The sequence below is a fragment of the Helicoverpa zea genome, chromosome 5 (assembly GCF_022581195.2).
Source record: "Helicoverpa zea isolate HzStark_Cry1AcR chromosome 5, ilHelZeax1.1, whole genome shotgun sequence".
Classification (NCBI taxonomy): Eukaryota; Metazoa; Arthropoda; class Insecta; order Lepidoptera; family Noctuidae; genus Helicoverpa; species Helicoverpa zea.
The window spans coordinates 12,055,478-12,071,944 of NC_061456.1; the positions used below are offsets into that span (position 1 = coordinate 12,055,478).

Below are 16,467 nucleotides of genomic sequence, written 5' to 3' on the forward strand. Positions count from 1 at the left end.
TAATATTATTATTCTGTATAAAATAATTGATTAGTTACGATATGTTATTCAATTTGCAGACAAATTATCTTATTGATAGATCGTGAAAGTAAAACTAACGCTTACTAGGAATGCGTTAAACTTTCTTCGATGACTTTTATTTTTGATTGTAGACATGTTACATTATAATAATTTGATATATTGATTATTTAATTTTAAAAAATAAATTACTATTACTGATACCAAATTATTTTCTGTTAAATTGAATATATGTGAAAAGCTTCCGCTTATTGTCGTAATTTAGTATTAGAATTAATTTTCGCACACAAATCTCATAATTAATGTTAAAAATAAAAATATATAATAAAGGAATAATTACCTGAAACCCTTTCAGCAAGCATCCAATACTTGTTTATTATCGTCGTCCAATTGCTGTCGGAGTAATAATCGTCTATGGCAATTTTCACGAAACCGGTCATTTTTGCTATATTATTTTAGTCACAGAACTTTGAAATTATATGAAGATTATTTTATAATTATAATTGTTTCAGTCTCACTTCTCACTTGACACTCCACTTCACTATATGAAGTTTGTGTTCGTTGACAGTCCTGGTAACAATTTGCGCCTAGCAAGCTGTCACCTGAAAACAAGATATTAACAGTTAGACAATGAAAGTTAGTGAAAGTATTTAAAACTAGGGAACACTGAGAATTGATTTTGGTAATTTGAAAATATATTTTATTGATGTTTAATTCAATATTGTGGAAACTTATAATTTGTGTCATAATTTTTGTTTAATAAAACTGTTTTTGAATTTCAAATATATTTTTACGAATTTAGTCTTTAAAATTATATTGCATAATAATTTACGTAAACCAATACAAATATTTTATTTTAATAAAATAATTTCATACAAATAAAATTAAAAACACATTCCAAAAATATTATTTGTTACCGATAGTATTTCTTCGCCAGCATTTTATTTAATTAAATTTATTTATGACCACAAAATACTAAGCACGTGAGTATATCATCTCAGAAGATGAAAGCGAAAACTGAAGTTTTGCGAAAGTGTGCGCGCGCCGATATCCGAGCCACAATTGAATTGCCCGCGCTCGCTCTACCAATCACAAGCCTTCCTACTCCCACGCTGCCACAAGGACGTATGTCACATGACACTGCTAAAGAATATTGAACTGTGTTACGTGCACAAAAAGTTGTTTTTCCCTTGTGTTTGTGGCTGGTCGGATTTCTTGTTGAGTTCAAAGTGCGTCAGCGTTTCCAACTGTATTTGTTGCGCTTTGTATTCGCTTTTATATTAAAATTAAGATTATTTTTTTATAAAGAGATTTTGCATGGTTAATTAAAGCTAAAACTTGTTTTTTTAACCTTAAAATCTTTTAATTGTAATAAATTTCGGCGAAAAAAAAATTATAGCATGCACTGTTTTTGCTTTTAATTCATATTAATTTTTTCATTAAAACTTTATGCATATTTTGAGTTAAAAAATAATCAAAATCATTAAAAAATACTAAGCTAATTAGCGCGTAAAAACGTGAGAAATAATCGTTAAGACAAAGAGCGTAGATGTCCGTGACATACACAATATCGTGGTGACAAATACATATACACTTAGTTAAATTTATTCATAACAAAACGTTTTATTTTTAGGCTGAGTCTATTTTTGTATGTAGGTGTGTATATTAATTAGGAAAACCTATCAATTGTTTTGCTTTACTTTCCTTTAGCTATAACTTTTTATAAAGCTCTGTGTCTGTTCTTGCGAAAAATAAATGAATTTTGGTATTTCTTAAAATATTTAATGGATCCATGTAACAAGGTAATTAAAGTATTTCAAGTTCTAGTTATGTAAAAGGTTGTTGATTGATATTGTCAAAAATTATATTTTTATGTAAATTAAAGAAAACATTTTTAATTTTTCAATACATTTTCTGATTTTAAAGCAGTGCTTTAAATCAATTACATTTTAAGCAACTTTTTAGTCGAGCATACCAGCCAGTTTACACTAGTGACAAAAATAAAAGTAAAAAAAAATATATGTCCGGTCATAAACCGTCGCTCAGATCGAACGTCAAACATTGTGCAACTTGCACTTGGACGCACAAGTGATTGCAGTTTAGCAATATATCTTCGGACTGACCTTGGGGTATTTGTAATATTTACCCGTTACAATAATGTCAGACAGTTATGTTTTACAAAAAACCTTGATAGGTTTAGTTTGTTTTTCCAGTTAAATTGTTTACGAGTAGAGTGTGTGATTATTTTATAAATATCTTGCAATTATGTTAAAATTGAGGCGAAACAACTAGAAATTACGTAGTGAGTTATTTTTGGAAAAAATAGCTTTGTTTTGATTATCTTATTTTGGAAAAATATATGATAATATGTATTGAGAATAGTACTTTACCAATATTGGCCGATAGGTATTTTTCTAAATAAACTACAGACATTCGAATAGATGTCGATCCGGATAGATATTTGATCCCGATCAGGACTTTCCTTTACGGACCGATACAATAGTTATTATAAAATGTCAGATTCATTTAAAGAAATATATTAATGTAGCATATTTTCTATCATATATATACGTCAACAGAGTAATTGAACTATTGTTGTTTGTTTCACTACCTATGATTAAATTATATAATCCAGGGGCAAATGGTAAACAACCTTTAGTCAGAAAACATTACATAATCTAGATAAACCCTGTACGTAATAATAAAATGCTCTTTGAAAAATAATTAAATCATAACAAAAATGAACGTAAAACGACTTTGTTGATTGTAATAATATACTATCAGCTTTTATTTAATGAATTAATTTCCGGCACATTACAAAAACTTTCACAAAAACAATCAATTAATATGAATCCCCACGAGAGCATATTCCTTAGAAATTCATAAGTTTTTTCTACCAAAGTAAATAGAATTTCTTTATTACTTATTGTAAAAGAAAAAACAAATGACGTACTAAAGGGTCGTGATGGAAAGAAAGGTCATATTTGAATAATAACATCTGTAGGTACATACCTAACTTCCATTATGACATTAAATACCTATATTTCCTACACTTCAGTGTTTTTGCTCATCCTTTACATAATATTATTGATATTATTCAATATATTAGGCAAAAACTATTTCCATAAAAATAAACTTTAGACTTTTGATACAAAAACGTATTGCGTCAATATTTTGAAAATCACAAACTTTGACATATTTTTTATTATAAGTTATATCTCAGGGATATTTCCATGTTATATAAGAATACAAAGTCAGGTCTTGTCTTTGTTATTAGAATATAATTAACGAATATTACTTGAATTATAATATTTTGAGAAAAAAATAAAATAGGTGAAAAGCAAGTTATAACATTATTTAAATATTTTATAGGTCTTTCAACGAAACTTATAGATTTGTAGATACATACGTTTTTATTTCACGGAACTTAAAAAAATCAAGTATTCAAAAAACTACAAGAAAATTAAAAAAAAGTCTATTAATAAACAGCTTTACACAAGTTTTTTTGTCTCTATTGAATTGCAAATGTATTTACAAACGCTTAAAATATGCGACAGTTACACTTTTACTGCTGCTAATTTAAATAAAATACAAATCAATAACGAAAAAATAAATCAAGTACTTTCTAAAGATCTATCTTCGGATGCGTCTCTAACATTCACTGACCTTGTGAGTTGTGAGTTTGTAGTTCGGTAAAGTTTCGCTAGAGGGCGACTCTAGTAGCTTTCACCACAGCTTCACATCTTTGTATGAACTTGTAATACTTCTCTCACAGTCAATGTCAGTTTGTCAGTTTCGTAATAGTTTACTTTAATACTGGGTTTTTTATGTTGTTTACTTTATAAAATAATGTAGTTTAAAGGATCGAAAATGATGTGATGGGATTGGCCTATTTAAAATCATTAAAATATTTAAGGTATTTTCTTTATATAGATGTGGAATTATGGGTGTTTCACTAGGTTATCTTTTTTCAAAGTTGAATACCTACATAATTCAATTAATATTACACCCTAGACAAAAATAAATGACTTTTTTATGGAGGTGTTTAAACAAAAAAACTAACTATATTAGCCACTATTATCTAAAAATCATAACATATTCATCCTCCAAGCCTTTTCCCAACTATGTTGGGGTCGGCTTCCAGTCTAACCGGAGTCAGCTGAGTACCAGTGCTTTACAAGAAGCGACTGCCTATCTGACCTCCTCAACCCAGTTACCCGGGCAACCCGATACCCCTTGGTAAGACTGGTGTCAGACTTACTGGTTTCTGACTACCCGTAACGACTGCCAAGGATGTTCATTGACAGCCGGGACCTACAGTTTAACGGGGTGTACTATGCCAAATCGAATGACAAATAATCGAATGCAAAATGATCGACCACTATAAATCGAAATTCTAAATACTCGAACATTCATAATATCGAATGGTTTTTAAATCGAACATTCAATACATCGCGCAGTCAATACATCGAGTGTTCAAAATATCGAATGTTCGTTTGATCGAGCGTTAAATGCATCGCATATTCACTATCGAAAAATCTATATTTTTTATGAATACAAGAAAAACTCAAAATTTACTAATAAATCACATTTTAATCTTTAATTCTTATCTTTTAAAGGTAAATTTTAAAATTTTGTTTGAATTGAAAAGGTAAACGCGGGATTGGGAAGACCTACTTTACAAAAAAGAGGCAAAAGGGATGATAACGCGATTGAAAAAATGTTAAATAATAAAAACTACATTAAAATTTATAAATTATTCATAAATTTTGAGTTTTTCTTGTATTCATAAAAAATATAGATTTTTCGATAGGATGAATATGCGATGCATTTAACGCTCGATCAAACGAACATTCGATATTTTGAACACATTTGGCCTTACTACAAAAACTTTAACAACTGTTTTACACTTGTCTAAAAAAAATGTGTCTCCAAAATGAACCTTATGTCAACGTCATAATTTGACATTTTTTTAGACAAGTCTTAAACTGACGTTAAAAAGTTTTTGTGGTAAGACGGTCGATGTTTTGACTGCGCGATGTATTAAATGTTCGATTTAAAAACCATTCGATATTATGAATGTTCGAGTATTTAGAATTTCGATTTATAGTGGTCGATCAATTGGCATTCGATTATTTGTCATTCGATTTGGCATAGTACACCCAGTTTAACGTGCCATCCGAAACACAGTCATTGGTGTCTAAGATTTACTTAGAAAGTACATACAAACTTAGAAAAGTTGCATTGGTACTTGCCTGACCTAGAATCGAACCCGCGCCCGAGAAAAAATCATAACATATTAAAGTGCAGTAATTCTCGTGTGCAGTTCTTAAATTATTTCATGAACAATTAGCATCAATTTATTTCTGACACAGTTATTAGTTAGTTCCTTTGCATAATTTCATTTCATAACTAGTTATGCATAATTGCATAACTTCATAATTCTTCTGTGGTTAAGTTATTTATGATATATTATGATTTACGAGACTAAGCTACCAATAATATGCACTGCTATGCAGTTTTTTAACCATGACCAAATTAGGTTGAGCAATTTCTAATATGAAATTATGAATGTCTGTCTGGAATTTAAATGCTGTATTTCAAAAGAGAGCAATTATGACAAGCATTATTTTTATATCTACTAGCCGCTTTCAAACGGTTTCACCCGCATCCCGTGGGATCAACTTCCCGTACCGGGATAAAATAAAGCCTATGTGACTCAAAAAGACCTAGCTTTTCACCAGTGAAAGAATCGGTTCAGTAGTTTCGGTACATTTACAAAAACAAAAAAAAATATTTCCTCATTACTATATGTATTTGTGTATAGATTACATTTTTACCTAAGCGTAAATTATTTTATAAGTTGGATGAGCGCCAGAAGGTACCTACATTTTATTATGGTCGTAATAAATCTTTTTATTTTACTAGATATAAATCTTTTGCTATAGAACAAAGCGTTGCATGCTAATTAACAATGTAATGTTTGTAACAATTATGTTATAATCTTGAGTCCTAATTGTATTACCTACTTTAGTTATCTATGTACCTACGCTATCTATGTAGCTACTAACTGGTTTAAATAAAATCCCCGTTGTATATTGTATGTGTACTATGTCATAAATAATAGATCTGAATATTCTACAAAGCTACGTATTGGGAGTTTGTGACATAGAGCCTAATCTCAGGATAAAATAATCCGATGGAAATAATAGATTTACCAATAGAAAACTATTCTGTTTATGGATGTTTAGGCCAATTTTATTTTAGTCTTAGTACAACTTGGTGGAATCGGGAAACCAAAAGTTTCTGAGATAAGAGCCTTCAAGCAAATAAACAAACCCTCTTACTGAATAATATTAGCATAGTCTATCTATAGAATGAATAGGCTGGAAGCCCCACATAGTTTATAGAATGATATGCAAAAGTAATCTTATACAATATTTTAACCTTGCACTCAAAATAAATCGGATAAAAGCTTTTTTCCAATCAAAAAACGCTCAATCGATCTTCTATAAAGAGGTGAAGAAATGATTTGTTTTCCACGAAAACGTGGTAACTAACAAACATGACGACGTATATAAACCTTCACCCACTTGTTAAGCTAAACAATTTGACATTCAAATATGTATGTATATTTGTCATTTCATCATTTGTATAGGAAAATGCAAGTAAAGGTGCGGCGTGAAAATCCGTTTAATTGATGTACCGTGATGCAATTTGGTGGAGGATCTTTGAATGGCCTTAGATACACTCGACTTGTAACGTAGGCCGTATACGCATTGTATTTTTGGCAAAAACTAAGTAATGTATTTAAAAGTCGTTTAAAAAAAAACTTTTTTAAATGATATAATGGCGTCCAGAAAGATTGTTTCTGAAGGTGATTATACAATTGCGCAGTGCATATTATAGTGCACAAGGGTTTGCACAGAGGTGCATTTTCTATTCTCTTACTCTTAATATCCGATGGGCCGGCAATCTAATCCGAAATCAGGCTCAGGACCGACAGTTATATGCTTTCGAGTGATGGGTGGTCACCCCCAACTTTCAGAATCTGATCCTAATACTTATATCTGAATTTAAAAAGTATTGTAGTGATCTTATTTGATAAATGAAATATTTGTAAAATTATCCAGAATTTTTCGTCTGAATTTAAATTAAGTCCAAAGGCTAAAAATTTATTACATGAACATTCAATAATAAAATAAAGGAAATATTAGTTTAAGGAAAACGTTGCTCGTTACTATAAGCACTTCCGTCAACCAAGTCATCATGATCGTATTTTTTTTCACAAGTCTGTAGACAAAGGTTGAGCCTACAAAAAAATACTTATAATTTGGAGATTCCAAATTGTGAAAAAAATGTGTACGTGGCGGCAAGTCCACTGCTAGCTTGTGTTGTACAAAGGTTGCAATTTGGCGATTTTTTTCATGTTTTTAATTCAAAATTAGGAATATACGTATTTACGAAGAATACATAGCTTTATTTAGATTTTAAGACAATAACCTTTTAAGACTTTTCTTTCTACAGGTTTGTCATTTACAAAAAAAAAAAAAAAACATTTTCATGGAGGTAAATGTTGCAGGCCAGATCTGAATTGGGACTTTTTTAGGTAGTTAGACTCCAAGAATATAAGGCAATTAATAGGAAGTTACACTCCAAGAATATAAGGAAATTAAAAAGTTCGATTGTAGGGTTCCGTACCCGAAGGGTAAAACGGGACCCTATTGTTTTCGCTCCTTTGTCCGTTCATCCGTCTGTCACCAGACTCTTCTCATGAACCGTGATAGTTAGAGAGCTGAAATTTTCACAGATGGTGTATATTCGTTGCCGCTATAACAACGAATACTGAAAAGAATTAAACATTTTTTTTGGGGCTCCCATACAAAAAACGAGATTTTTTTGTCCGTTTTATAAATAGTGGCACGGAACCCTTCGTGCGCGAGTCCGACCCGCACTTGGCCGGTTTTTTTAATAGAATAGAATTATGCCTCGTTTTCAGAACAAATGTATTTTGAAACAATTATCCATCTTTTTTTTAATAACAACACTGTAAATTTTAACAAAACAATTAATTTCATCACTTACTTTACTGAATGAAAATTAACGAACATTAATAATGAGCTGCACAATTCAGCTGCATTTGCAATGCATTTATTTCGCAAGCCGTTGCATTGCAGTCGTTATCTCTCCTTGATTTATTCGGACTGTTTTGACCAGACGTGAGAGGTTTTGCTCAAAACTAATTATGTAGTTGTAGTTGCTACATGTTGGTTATTAACTGGTTTTGTTTTTGGAAATATTAATTAAATCTGTTAGTTTTTATGTCCTAGTTTCCAGCCATGGTTTCAGTTAAAAACGTAGTGTAACAAGCACAATTTTCTATAGCTCGTCTGTTTATAAGAATTTTACATAACACACAATCATACACAAGAAGGAAGACGCTGGATGCAGGTCGCCTCCAACAGGTATCTGTGGAGATCTCAGGGGGAGGCCTATGTTCAGCAGTGGACGTCCTATGGCTGAGATGATGATGATGATGATGATGATACACAAGTCATGTTTATTAAATGAAATATTGAAAGCAGAAGCACAAATTAATCCAATTCATACTTTAATCATGTCCGTCAGTGTAGTGAGTAATTGATAAAAAAATAATAATTAAGCTTTAAGCTACAAGCACAAACAATAATTATGTGTTGCAAAAACAGTGTTATTGTTTCTATGTATTTTGCCCCTTTGATAACAACAAATCTAAGTTAGACACTATATAAGGTTCAATTAATTATGTACATCCTATACTTAGTGCATATTATAAAGATATCGCAAGCATACTTTAAATACATTGTAGTGCCAAATTACGCAGTTCGCGAAAATTAAAAAACAATACTTATGTAATAATAATAAATAATAATAATAATAAATTGTTTATTTGCATAAAACATGGTATACAAGGTGTTAATAATAATAAAGTAAGTACAAACATGTTTAGCTAAGATGAACATAGCATGCAAAAATTTTAGGTAAACTAAACTATTTAAGGCATTAACATTTATAATCCATAAATTCTTTTAAACTATAAAAATTATATTCATTCAACCATTTATATAATGCAATCTTCAACAGTCTTATATTTAATACTTTAAAATGACTTGGCATCTTATTATATATCCGCACACATGTTGCAAGACAATTTTTATTATATTTGGTCAGTCTTGGTGGATCACTCTGTACTAATCTAAAAGGATCTCGTCTGATCCGTGAACATATTTCATTTGCAGTTTTAAACAGATGTATGTGCTTAACTACGAATACGCATATTTCGTAAATGTAAATGCATGGGAGCGGTAGCAAGCCAAGTTTTTTAAACATTGGTCGACATGACTCTTCGGGTTTTAGTCCAGTAGTGTAGATGTTTTCTAACTATTTATCAGGAAATGGTCGAAGGCCTCGCGTGTTCGTAATGTGTGATTGATTGAGACTAGCCGTGTGATTGTTACACCTCAGTGGGCAGGCAGCCTAATATTCGAATGAAGTTATTCATGAGGGGTCAACATGATAACTTAGGATATGATAATTAGGGTTAATATTTCTTCTGATTCATTGGGGTTTTTATCTATTTATAGTTATGGTGGGGTGTTAATAGCTGCTAGAAGTTGAAAAGATTTTAACCAAATTTTTCAGTAGCTTATTGAACATTGTGTTAAATAAATGAGAATAATTTAATAAATAGAATTAAAAGCAGCTAAGGCATTACTATTAAAATTAAATTAATTTATAAAGAAACCAGTTACTATTTATTTTGCAAACCCGAGTAAATGAAGAAATTATAATTGGTTTAAAATAAGAATAATTAACACCAAGTCTCAAGAAAATAAAAAGAAAAACATACGTTCCTACCACTGAAATTCTTTGAGGCTGCGTGCTGAAATGTCTTGAAACATTACTATTTCTATCAACAAAAGAATTGGCCAAGTTCAAGTTAAGCTTTGCTAATGTTCCGCTCTATATAACTTGATTTCAGTTGAAGTATACAAACAGTTGTGAGATATCGTTCGAAGATTTTTTTTCTTCTAATCTTTCTTTCTTTTTGTGAAATTAAAAAACTGTTGCGAGAGTTAATTGTTTTAGTTTTGTTGTTGAAATAAACGTTAACATTTCAAGTAGGTAGTGAAATTAACGTAGTGTGAAATGTACGTGATATACATAGAAGCTGTAAAAATAACCAGTGTGAAGAAAAGTACTAATATTTTTGAACTACATTTAAGACAAAAATAATGCTACATCATTTAACCATTATTATTCCAGCTCCATAGAACACGTACTTTTATCATGACCCCTGATTCATTTAAAACAGAACAACATACTAACATCAATTATCCAGAGCATTTCTTGACAGCCTTTCAAACAAGCACATTAATCAATTAACATAAAAGGAACAATTTCTTCACAAACAGTGCATCTTGATCTTCAAAATAATGAATTACTAGAGTTTTGTAACTTGACCTTCTGAAGTACAACCAGTCCTCCGAGGTGACCCATAGTTATTGTGGTCAGTGTCAAAGTGGCCCAGATTAGGGTCTTAGAACCCAGATAACGGAGCGTTATTTTTTTGGTACGAAAAATTAGGATTGAAATATTCTGTACTATTTTTAACGAAACTTGGTAAATATATTGAGCCAGAGAAATAGCAAAGGGTACTTTTTATCTGGGAAAACTACTGAGCCGATAAAAATGTAGAGCAGTTAGCATTCAATTTAGAGCCTGAAAAGTATAGCCTATATTTAATCGATAGCGGAAAGTTTGGCTCCCGAGACAACTGGTGAACAAATAATTAATTGAAAAATTAATAAAGTCAAATTATAGCATAGTGAAAGTGTATGTTTATTTCAGTCAATATTTTCTAGAATTTATTAAGAACATCGTAATAGAAAGAAAACAATAACAAGTAATTGAAACAAAAACTTCAGTTTGCAAGTGTCATGTCAAATTGTTAACCTTTTTATGACATGTTTACAATCGATATTACGAGATGTCTAGCTTTTTTGCTAAGTAACTCAATAATAATTGTTGTTGTTTCCTTAAAAGTAGTTTTTGCTGGATATTCAATTTCATGAAGTACGTTCAGGTCAGTCCAAAGATTAATAAATATCCGTAAATATGGATGTTTTTCCAAATAGGAAAATAAATCGTAGATTCTAGAACGATTAATGGAAATATCGCATAGAAAAACACAAATCTTTTTTCATAGGATTAGGAATGAATGAATGAATGAATGAATGAATGAATGAATGAATGAATGAATGAATATCATTTATTTCTAAGTATATGGTACATTGAGGTTTTACATTGAATATAGTTTCACATACACTACCATTGCTGGTGTAGAAATATTTAGTTAACCATGCTTTAAAAAGAAAGAAAAAAGTAATTATAAAAATGTCAAGTAAATTGAATCACAAAAAAAAAATAATGTATAAGTAAGTATATGATAGTAATTAGAAGTAGGTAACAATATTATTTGCGTCAAAAAGGTAAAATATTAATTATAATGTTAAAAAGCTAAATACAGTGTCAATACTTATGTCAAAAACGTACTCTCACAATGCTAAACTATAATACTAAACACAATATCAATCAATGTCAAAATAGGTACTAAATACAATGTCAAAATATTAAATAAAATGTCAAAACTTGTGATTTAGAAATTCATTAACAGAATAGAAGCACATCTCTAGAAGCCAAGTGAACATCCGATTTTTAAACTTACTTATTGGTAACATTTTCAAGTCAGGTGATAATTTATTATAAATTTTAATTGCCATACAATGTACATTATTGCTGTATAAATGCAATCTTTGTCTAGGTGCCAGTAGTTTTCCAGGATTTTTGTTTTTTAACCTCACAGAGGTCTGTTCATTTAATGGAAATAAATGTGGGTATTTTTTTACAAAAAGACAAAGTTCAAAAATGTATAAGCATGGCAGAGGAAGTATTTTTAGTTCCTTGAATAATGGTCTGCAATGATCTAAATATTCGGCGCCACTTATGGCTCTGATACATTTTTTTTGCACTATAAAAGCTCTTTGCACATCTACTGAGTTGCCCCATATCACTAAACCGTAACGCAACACCGATGAAACATAACCGTGATAGGCGTTAAGAGCTGTTTCTTTACTGGTTACTAACCTAAGCTTTTTTAGGGCATACACAAACTTATCTAACTTGTTGCACACTCTTTCTATATGTTCTTTCCAGTCGAGTTTATTGTCAATTACAATACCTAAAAATAAAGCTGACTGTACTGGTTGTAAAATTTTATTATTATGTTGTATTGCTGTCGGTATTACTGTTGAGTTACACGTTTGAAATTTAACTAATTTTGTTTTGTCAATATTTACTTGAAGATTATTGTCTTCTAACCATTTCATTACATTTGTTAATTCATTATTAGTTTCAGTTTCTATATCCGTTTTCTCTAAACATCGAATCGTCAATGTAGTGTCATCCGCAAATTGAATACAGTTATGTTTTAGACATTGTGGTAGGTCATTTATATATAACAAGAAAAGCTGCGGGCCCAATACACTCCCCTGTGGTACACCAGAGTTGTTATGTTTCAATTCGGAGCTATATGTCATTCTACTATCCTTTACAATTTTAGAGATAACAGTCCTTTGTTGGCGGTTGGACAAATAGCTTTTGAACCAATCATGAGATTTACCTCTTATACCATATCTCTCTAGCTTGTAAAGAAGACGTTTATGTGAGACAAAGTCAAATGCTTTGCTCATATCTAGAAAAACTGATAAAGTTGATATTTTATTATTAAGAGCTTCACTAATTAGTTTTACTAAAGAATAGCTGGCTAGTGTTATTGAACTATGTTTTCTGAAACCAAACTGATTCTCCACAATTAGATTGTGTTTGTTTAGGAAGCTGGATATTTTACCATGCATCGCTTTTTCAAAAATTTTAGCAAATACTGGTATCAGTGTAATAGGTCTATAATTATTTAGATCGTTGTGTTTACCCTTTTTATACAGTGGTTTTATTATAGACTCTTTCAGTCTAGTTGGAAAGACACCTTGTTCAAACGAGAGGTTAATCAAGTAACTAAGCGGCTGTGCTATGATTTTCGCGGTTAACTTTATTGTTTTTGTGTCAATTTCATCGTATCCCGTAGAATTTGTGTTGTTTAAAGAGTTAATAATTTTTATTATGTCAGATTCGATTACTGGAGTTAAAAATAATGTGTTTATATTAGCGGTCATGTCAATATTATTTACATCCAAATTATTGTTGAAATTATTTTTGTTTGTCAGTTCAATGAAAAAGTTGTTAAAATGATTGCATATGTCAGTAGGGTCAGTAATTATTTTATCATTAATTTTTATATCACTTATGTCATTTTTGATAATATGTTTGTTTAAGTTATTTTTTATTATAGACCATGTGGCTTTACATTTATTTTTAGAATGTAAGAAATAATTATTATTGTTTATCTGCTGTGATTTTATTATACATTTCTTCAAAATATTTGTATACTGGCGATATTTTTTTTTATGGTAGCCTTTGCTTATAGCATTGTGTTGGTAGTCATAATATAGCATTCGCTTTCTAATGCAAGATATCTTTAAGCCCTTGCTAAGCCATTTATTTTTTATTAATTTGTTGTTTGATCTGACTCGTATTTCTGGAAAACACAATTTATAGAATAGAATAAATAGGTCGTGAAATTTATTGAATGCTTTGTCGCAGTCTGTCTCTTCATACACATCATTAAAACTTAAGGATTCTAAACATTGTAAGAATTTATTTACGTTATCCATACTAAAATCTCTTTTGGTATCATACCAAAATTTACAGGTTTTTGATTTATTTTTCATAATATTATGTAGGCGGAAAGTTAATGTTTGGCCAGTATCATGATCAGAAAGTGCTAATTTATGAATATTGCTTTTTAAATCAAGCGTGGGCAATTTACTGGCTATTTGATCTATACTTGTATTTTTCCTAGTGGGCATTTTAATGTGTGTCGAAATGTTGTAATTATTTAGAATAGATATTAATTCTCTTGAATATCTATTGTTTTTCAATATATCTATGTTCCAATCACCAGACAAAATTATATGATTTTTACTTTTATGGGTTAGTTTACCTAATAATAATTCAAGTTTTCTAAAAAATATAGATAAATCAGAATCTGGAATTCTATAAATACATACTATAATTAGATTATGGTTCAAAATTTCAACGGCACAGCATTCAAAACAAAAATCAGTGGCCAATTCGTCCGGTATTGTTAACGTATTAAAACTATAACCTTCTCTCACCAAAATACATGTACCCCCTCGTTTTTGTCTTTGTCTTGTGTAACTAGCCGCCAAAGTGTAGTTTGCGAGTATTAGATTACTTTCATGGCCCGATTTAATAAAAGTTTCGCTAAGACAGATAAAATCTATAACGCCGATCTGGCTTACCAACTCAGTGATTGTAATTTCAAATACATCTATTTTATTTAAAATCCCGGCTATGTTTTGGTGCAATAATATAAACTTTTGATTTCCCTCGAATCGATTGCCAATGTTACCATTTTTATTTTTACTTAACGGGACGAAAAAGAGTATTTTTATAATTTCTTGGCGATTTTGGTGGACTACGATAATCGGATGCAATCGGGTACATTGCAATGTCCACAAGCAAGCGTTGAAGAATACCTTCATAAATACGTTTTAAACCGAGTTTATTAACTTTGCCGGTCCTATACGAGAATGTTTCACCGGTAAGTTCGCGATTACTATCAACAAAATATGCATAATTATTGTTTTCTATGTCCATACAAAGTAAACTATTGAACATTTCCACTTTATAATTATGTATCAGAGCCCCTTGTATATAAGTGGGGCAGCATAAGATCACATTAGTGTAAGTAATTTTTTTTAAAGTTTCCCTGATCAATCTAATTAATTCCAAAGATCCATCGGAATCTTTGAAATCCCTTTCTCCGATCATAATAATGCAGTAATCGTCCATGCTAAAACCTTCAACTTTTTTAGAAACATTACATAAAATATTATTTAAGCTACTGTTAGCAGACAAATAATGACAATACTCAAAATGCTGACTAAAAGTGTTCTCTAATATGTCTAATGTACCATACTGATTACAATTATTAATAATGCAGAGTTTCCTTTTTCTTGTACTTTTTGTTCTCATTATTCGTCGTTGTATGTCCGGCTCGAGTAACTCGTCGCTTGTTGGCAGTGCATTATTATGGTTTTCGATTAAAAATAAGTCAGATAAAACGGTTTCCGATGAGGATTTCTCACATGTACTTATGTTTCTAAGAGATTTATTTATAGGTAAAGTTTAGGTGTAATGGGTCAACGTCTGCTTAGCCTTTTTACAACTATTTTGGGGTGGGCTTCCAGTCTAACCTGATGTAGTTGATTTCGACAGACGTCAATTTCAAAGGTATTTTAGTTTATTTTGATTGAGAATGCATACGTATCGTATGTTCTAGAAGCATGAATGAAAATGAATCGTAACAAAAAAGGTTATAAAGAGGAAAACTTTGTTTGTTTGTTTGTTTGGTTGTAATGAATGGGCTCAAAAACTACTGGACCGTTTTTAAAAATTCTTTCACCATTCGAAAGCTACATTATCCACGAGTAACATAGGCTATATTTTATCTCGGTACGGGCAGTAGTTACCACGGGACGCGGGTGAAACCGCGGGAAAACGGCTAGTTGCTTATAAAATATTATTGATCTTATTATTTTATTCGTCGTCATAGTTAGAGGCTATTGCCCAGCAAAATGTTTAGTTCCATCCCCGGAGAGGGCAGCGACACTTTTTGAATTTTCTTTATGTGAAAATTTAACATAGCTCGCAGTCTTGAAGCTTTGTCTAACAGAGACAATTCCCTTAAAAAATAATTTATAGGCCATGAAGTAAACAATATATTGAAGCGTAAAAATATTTTTTACTGAACCGATATACCAAATCCGTACCCCGAAAAATCTCTAAGGAAATAACGGTGCATTAAAAGAGGTGCATTACAGCATTGTGCAATACGATCGCACAGTCGCTGCACATGCAACAGACGGATATTGCAACCGGTGCATTCAAGGCCCGAGGCGAAAACCGACTGAGTTCCGACAGACGGAAGGCTAGGATAACTGCGGTAACTAGCGTAATAAAGTTAGTTACTGTGACGTCACGGGTGTTCTAATCTATATATATCTATTTATAAAAGAAGGTCGTGTAAGTTACATATTTTATAACTCCAGAATCGCTGAACCGTTCAAGCTGAAAATTAGAGGGGAGGTAGCTTTGACCCGGGAGAAGGAAATAGGATAGTTTTTATCACCATTCGTGACGCGTGTGAAATCGTGGGCAGGAGCTAGTTTGAAATAAGGTTAAATAAAACGTATTCACACCAGCGGG

The 16,467-nt window shown here is 31.0% G+C and overlaps 1 protein-coding gene across 2 annotated transcripts in view; it reads right to left on the bottom strand.

The window, feature by feature from the left end:
• The window catches only part of LOC124630441 (elongation of very long chain fatty acids protein 7-like), a 54,692-nt gene that overhangs the window by 29,380 nt on the left and 8,845 nt on the right, over window positions 1-16,467 (bottom strand). The window contains exons 1-2 of one of the 2 annotated variants that reach the window (XM_047164349.1): window positions 936-1,088; window positions 359-620 (exon numbers count right to left, since the gene is read on the bottom strand). In XM_047164349.1, coding sequence (XP_047020305.1) covers window positions 359-458 — 100 coding nt within the window. In that variant the 5' untranslated portion in view covers window positions 459-620; window positions 936-1,088. Of the gene's footprint in view, window positions 1-358; window positions 621-935; window positions 1,089-16,467 lie in introns of those variants that run through there. The other variant, XM_047164348.1, reaches the window with a different exon arrangement.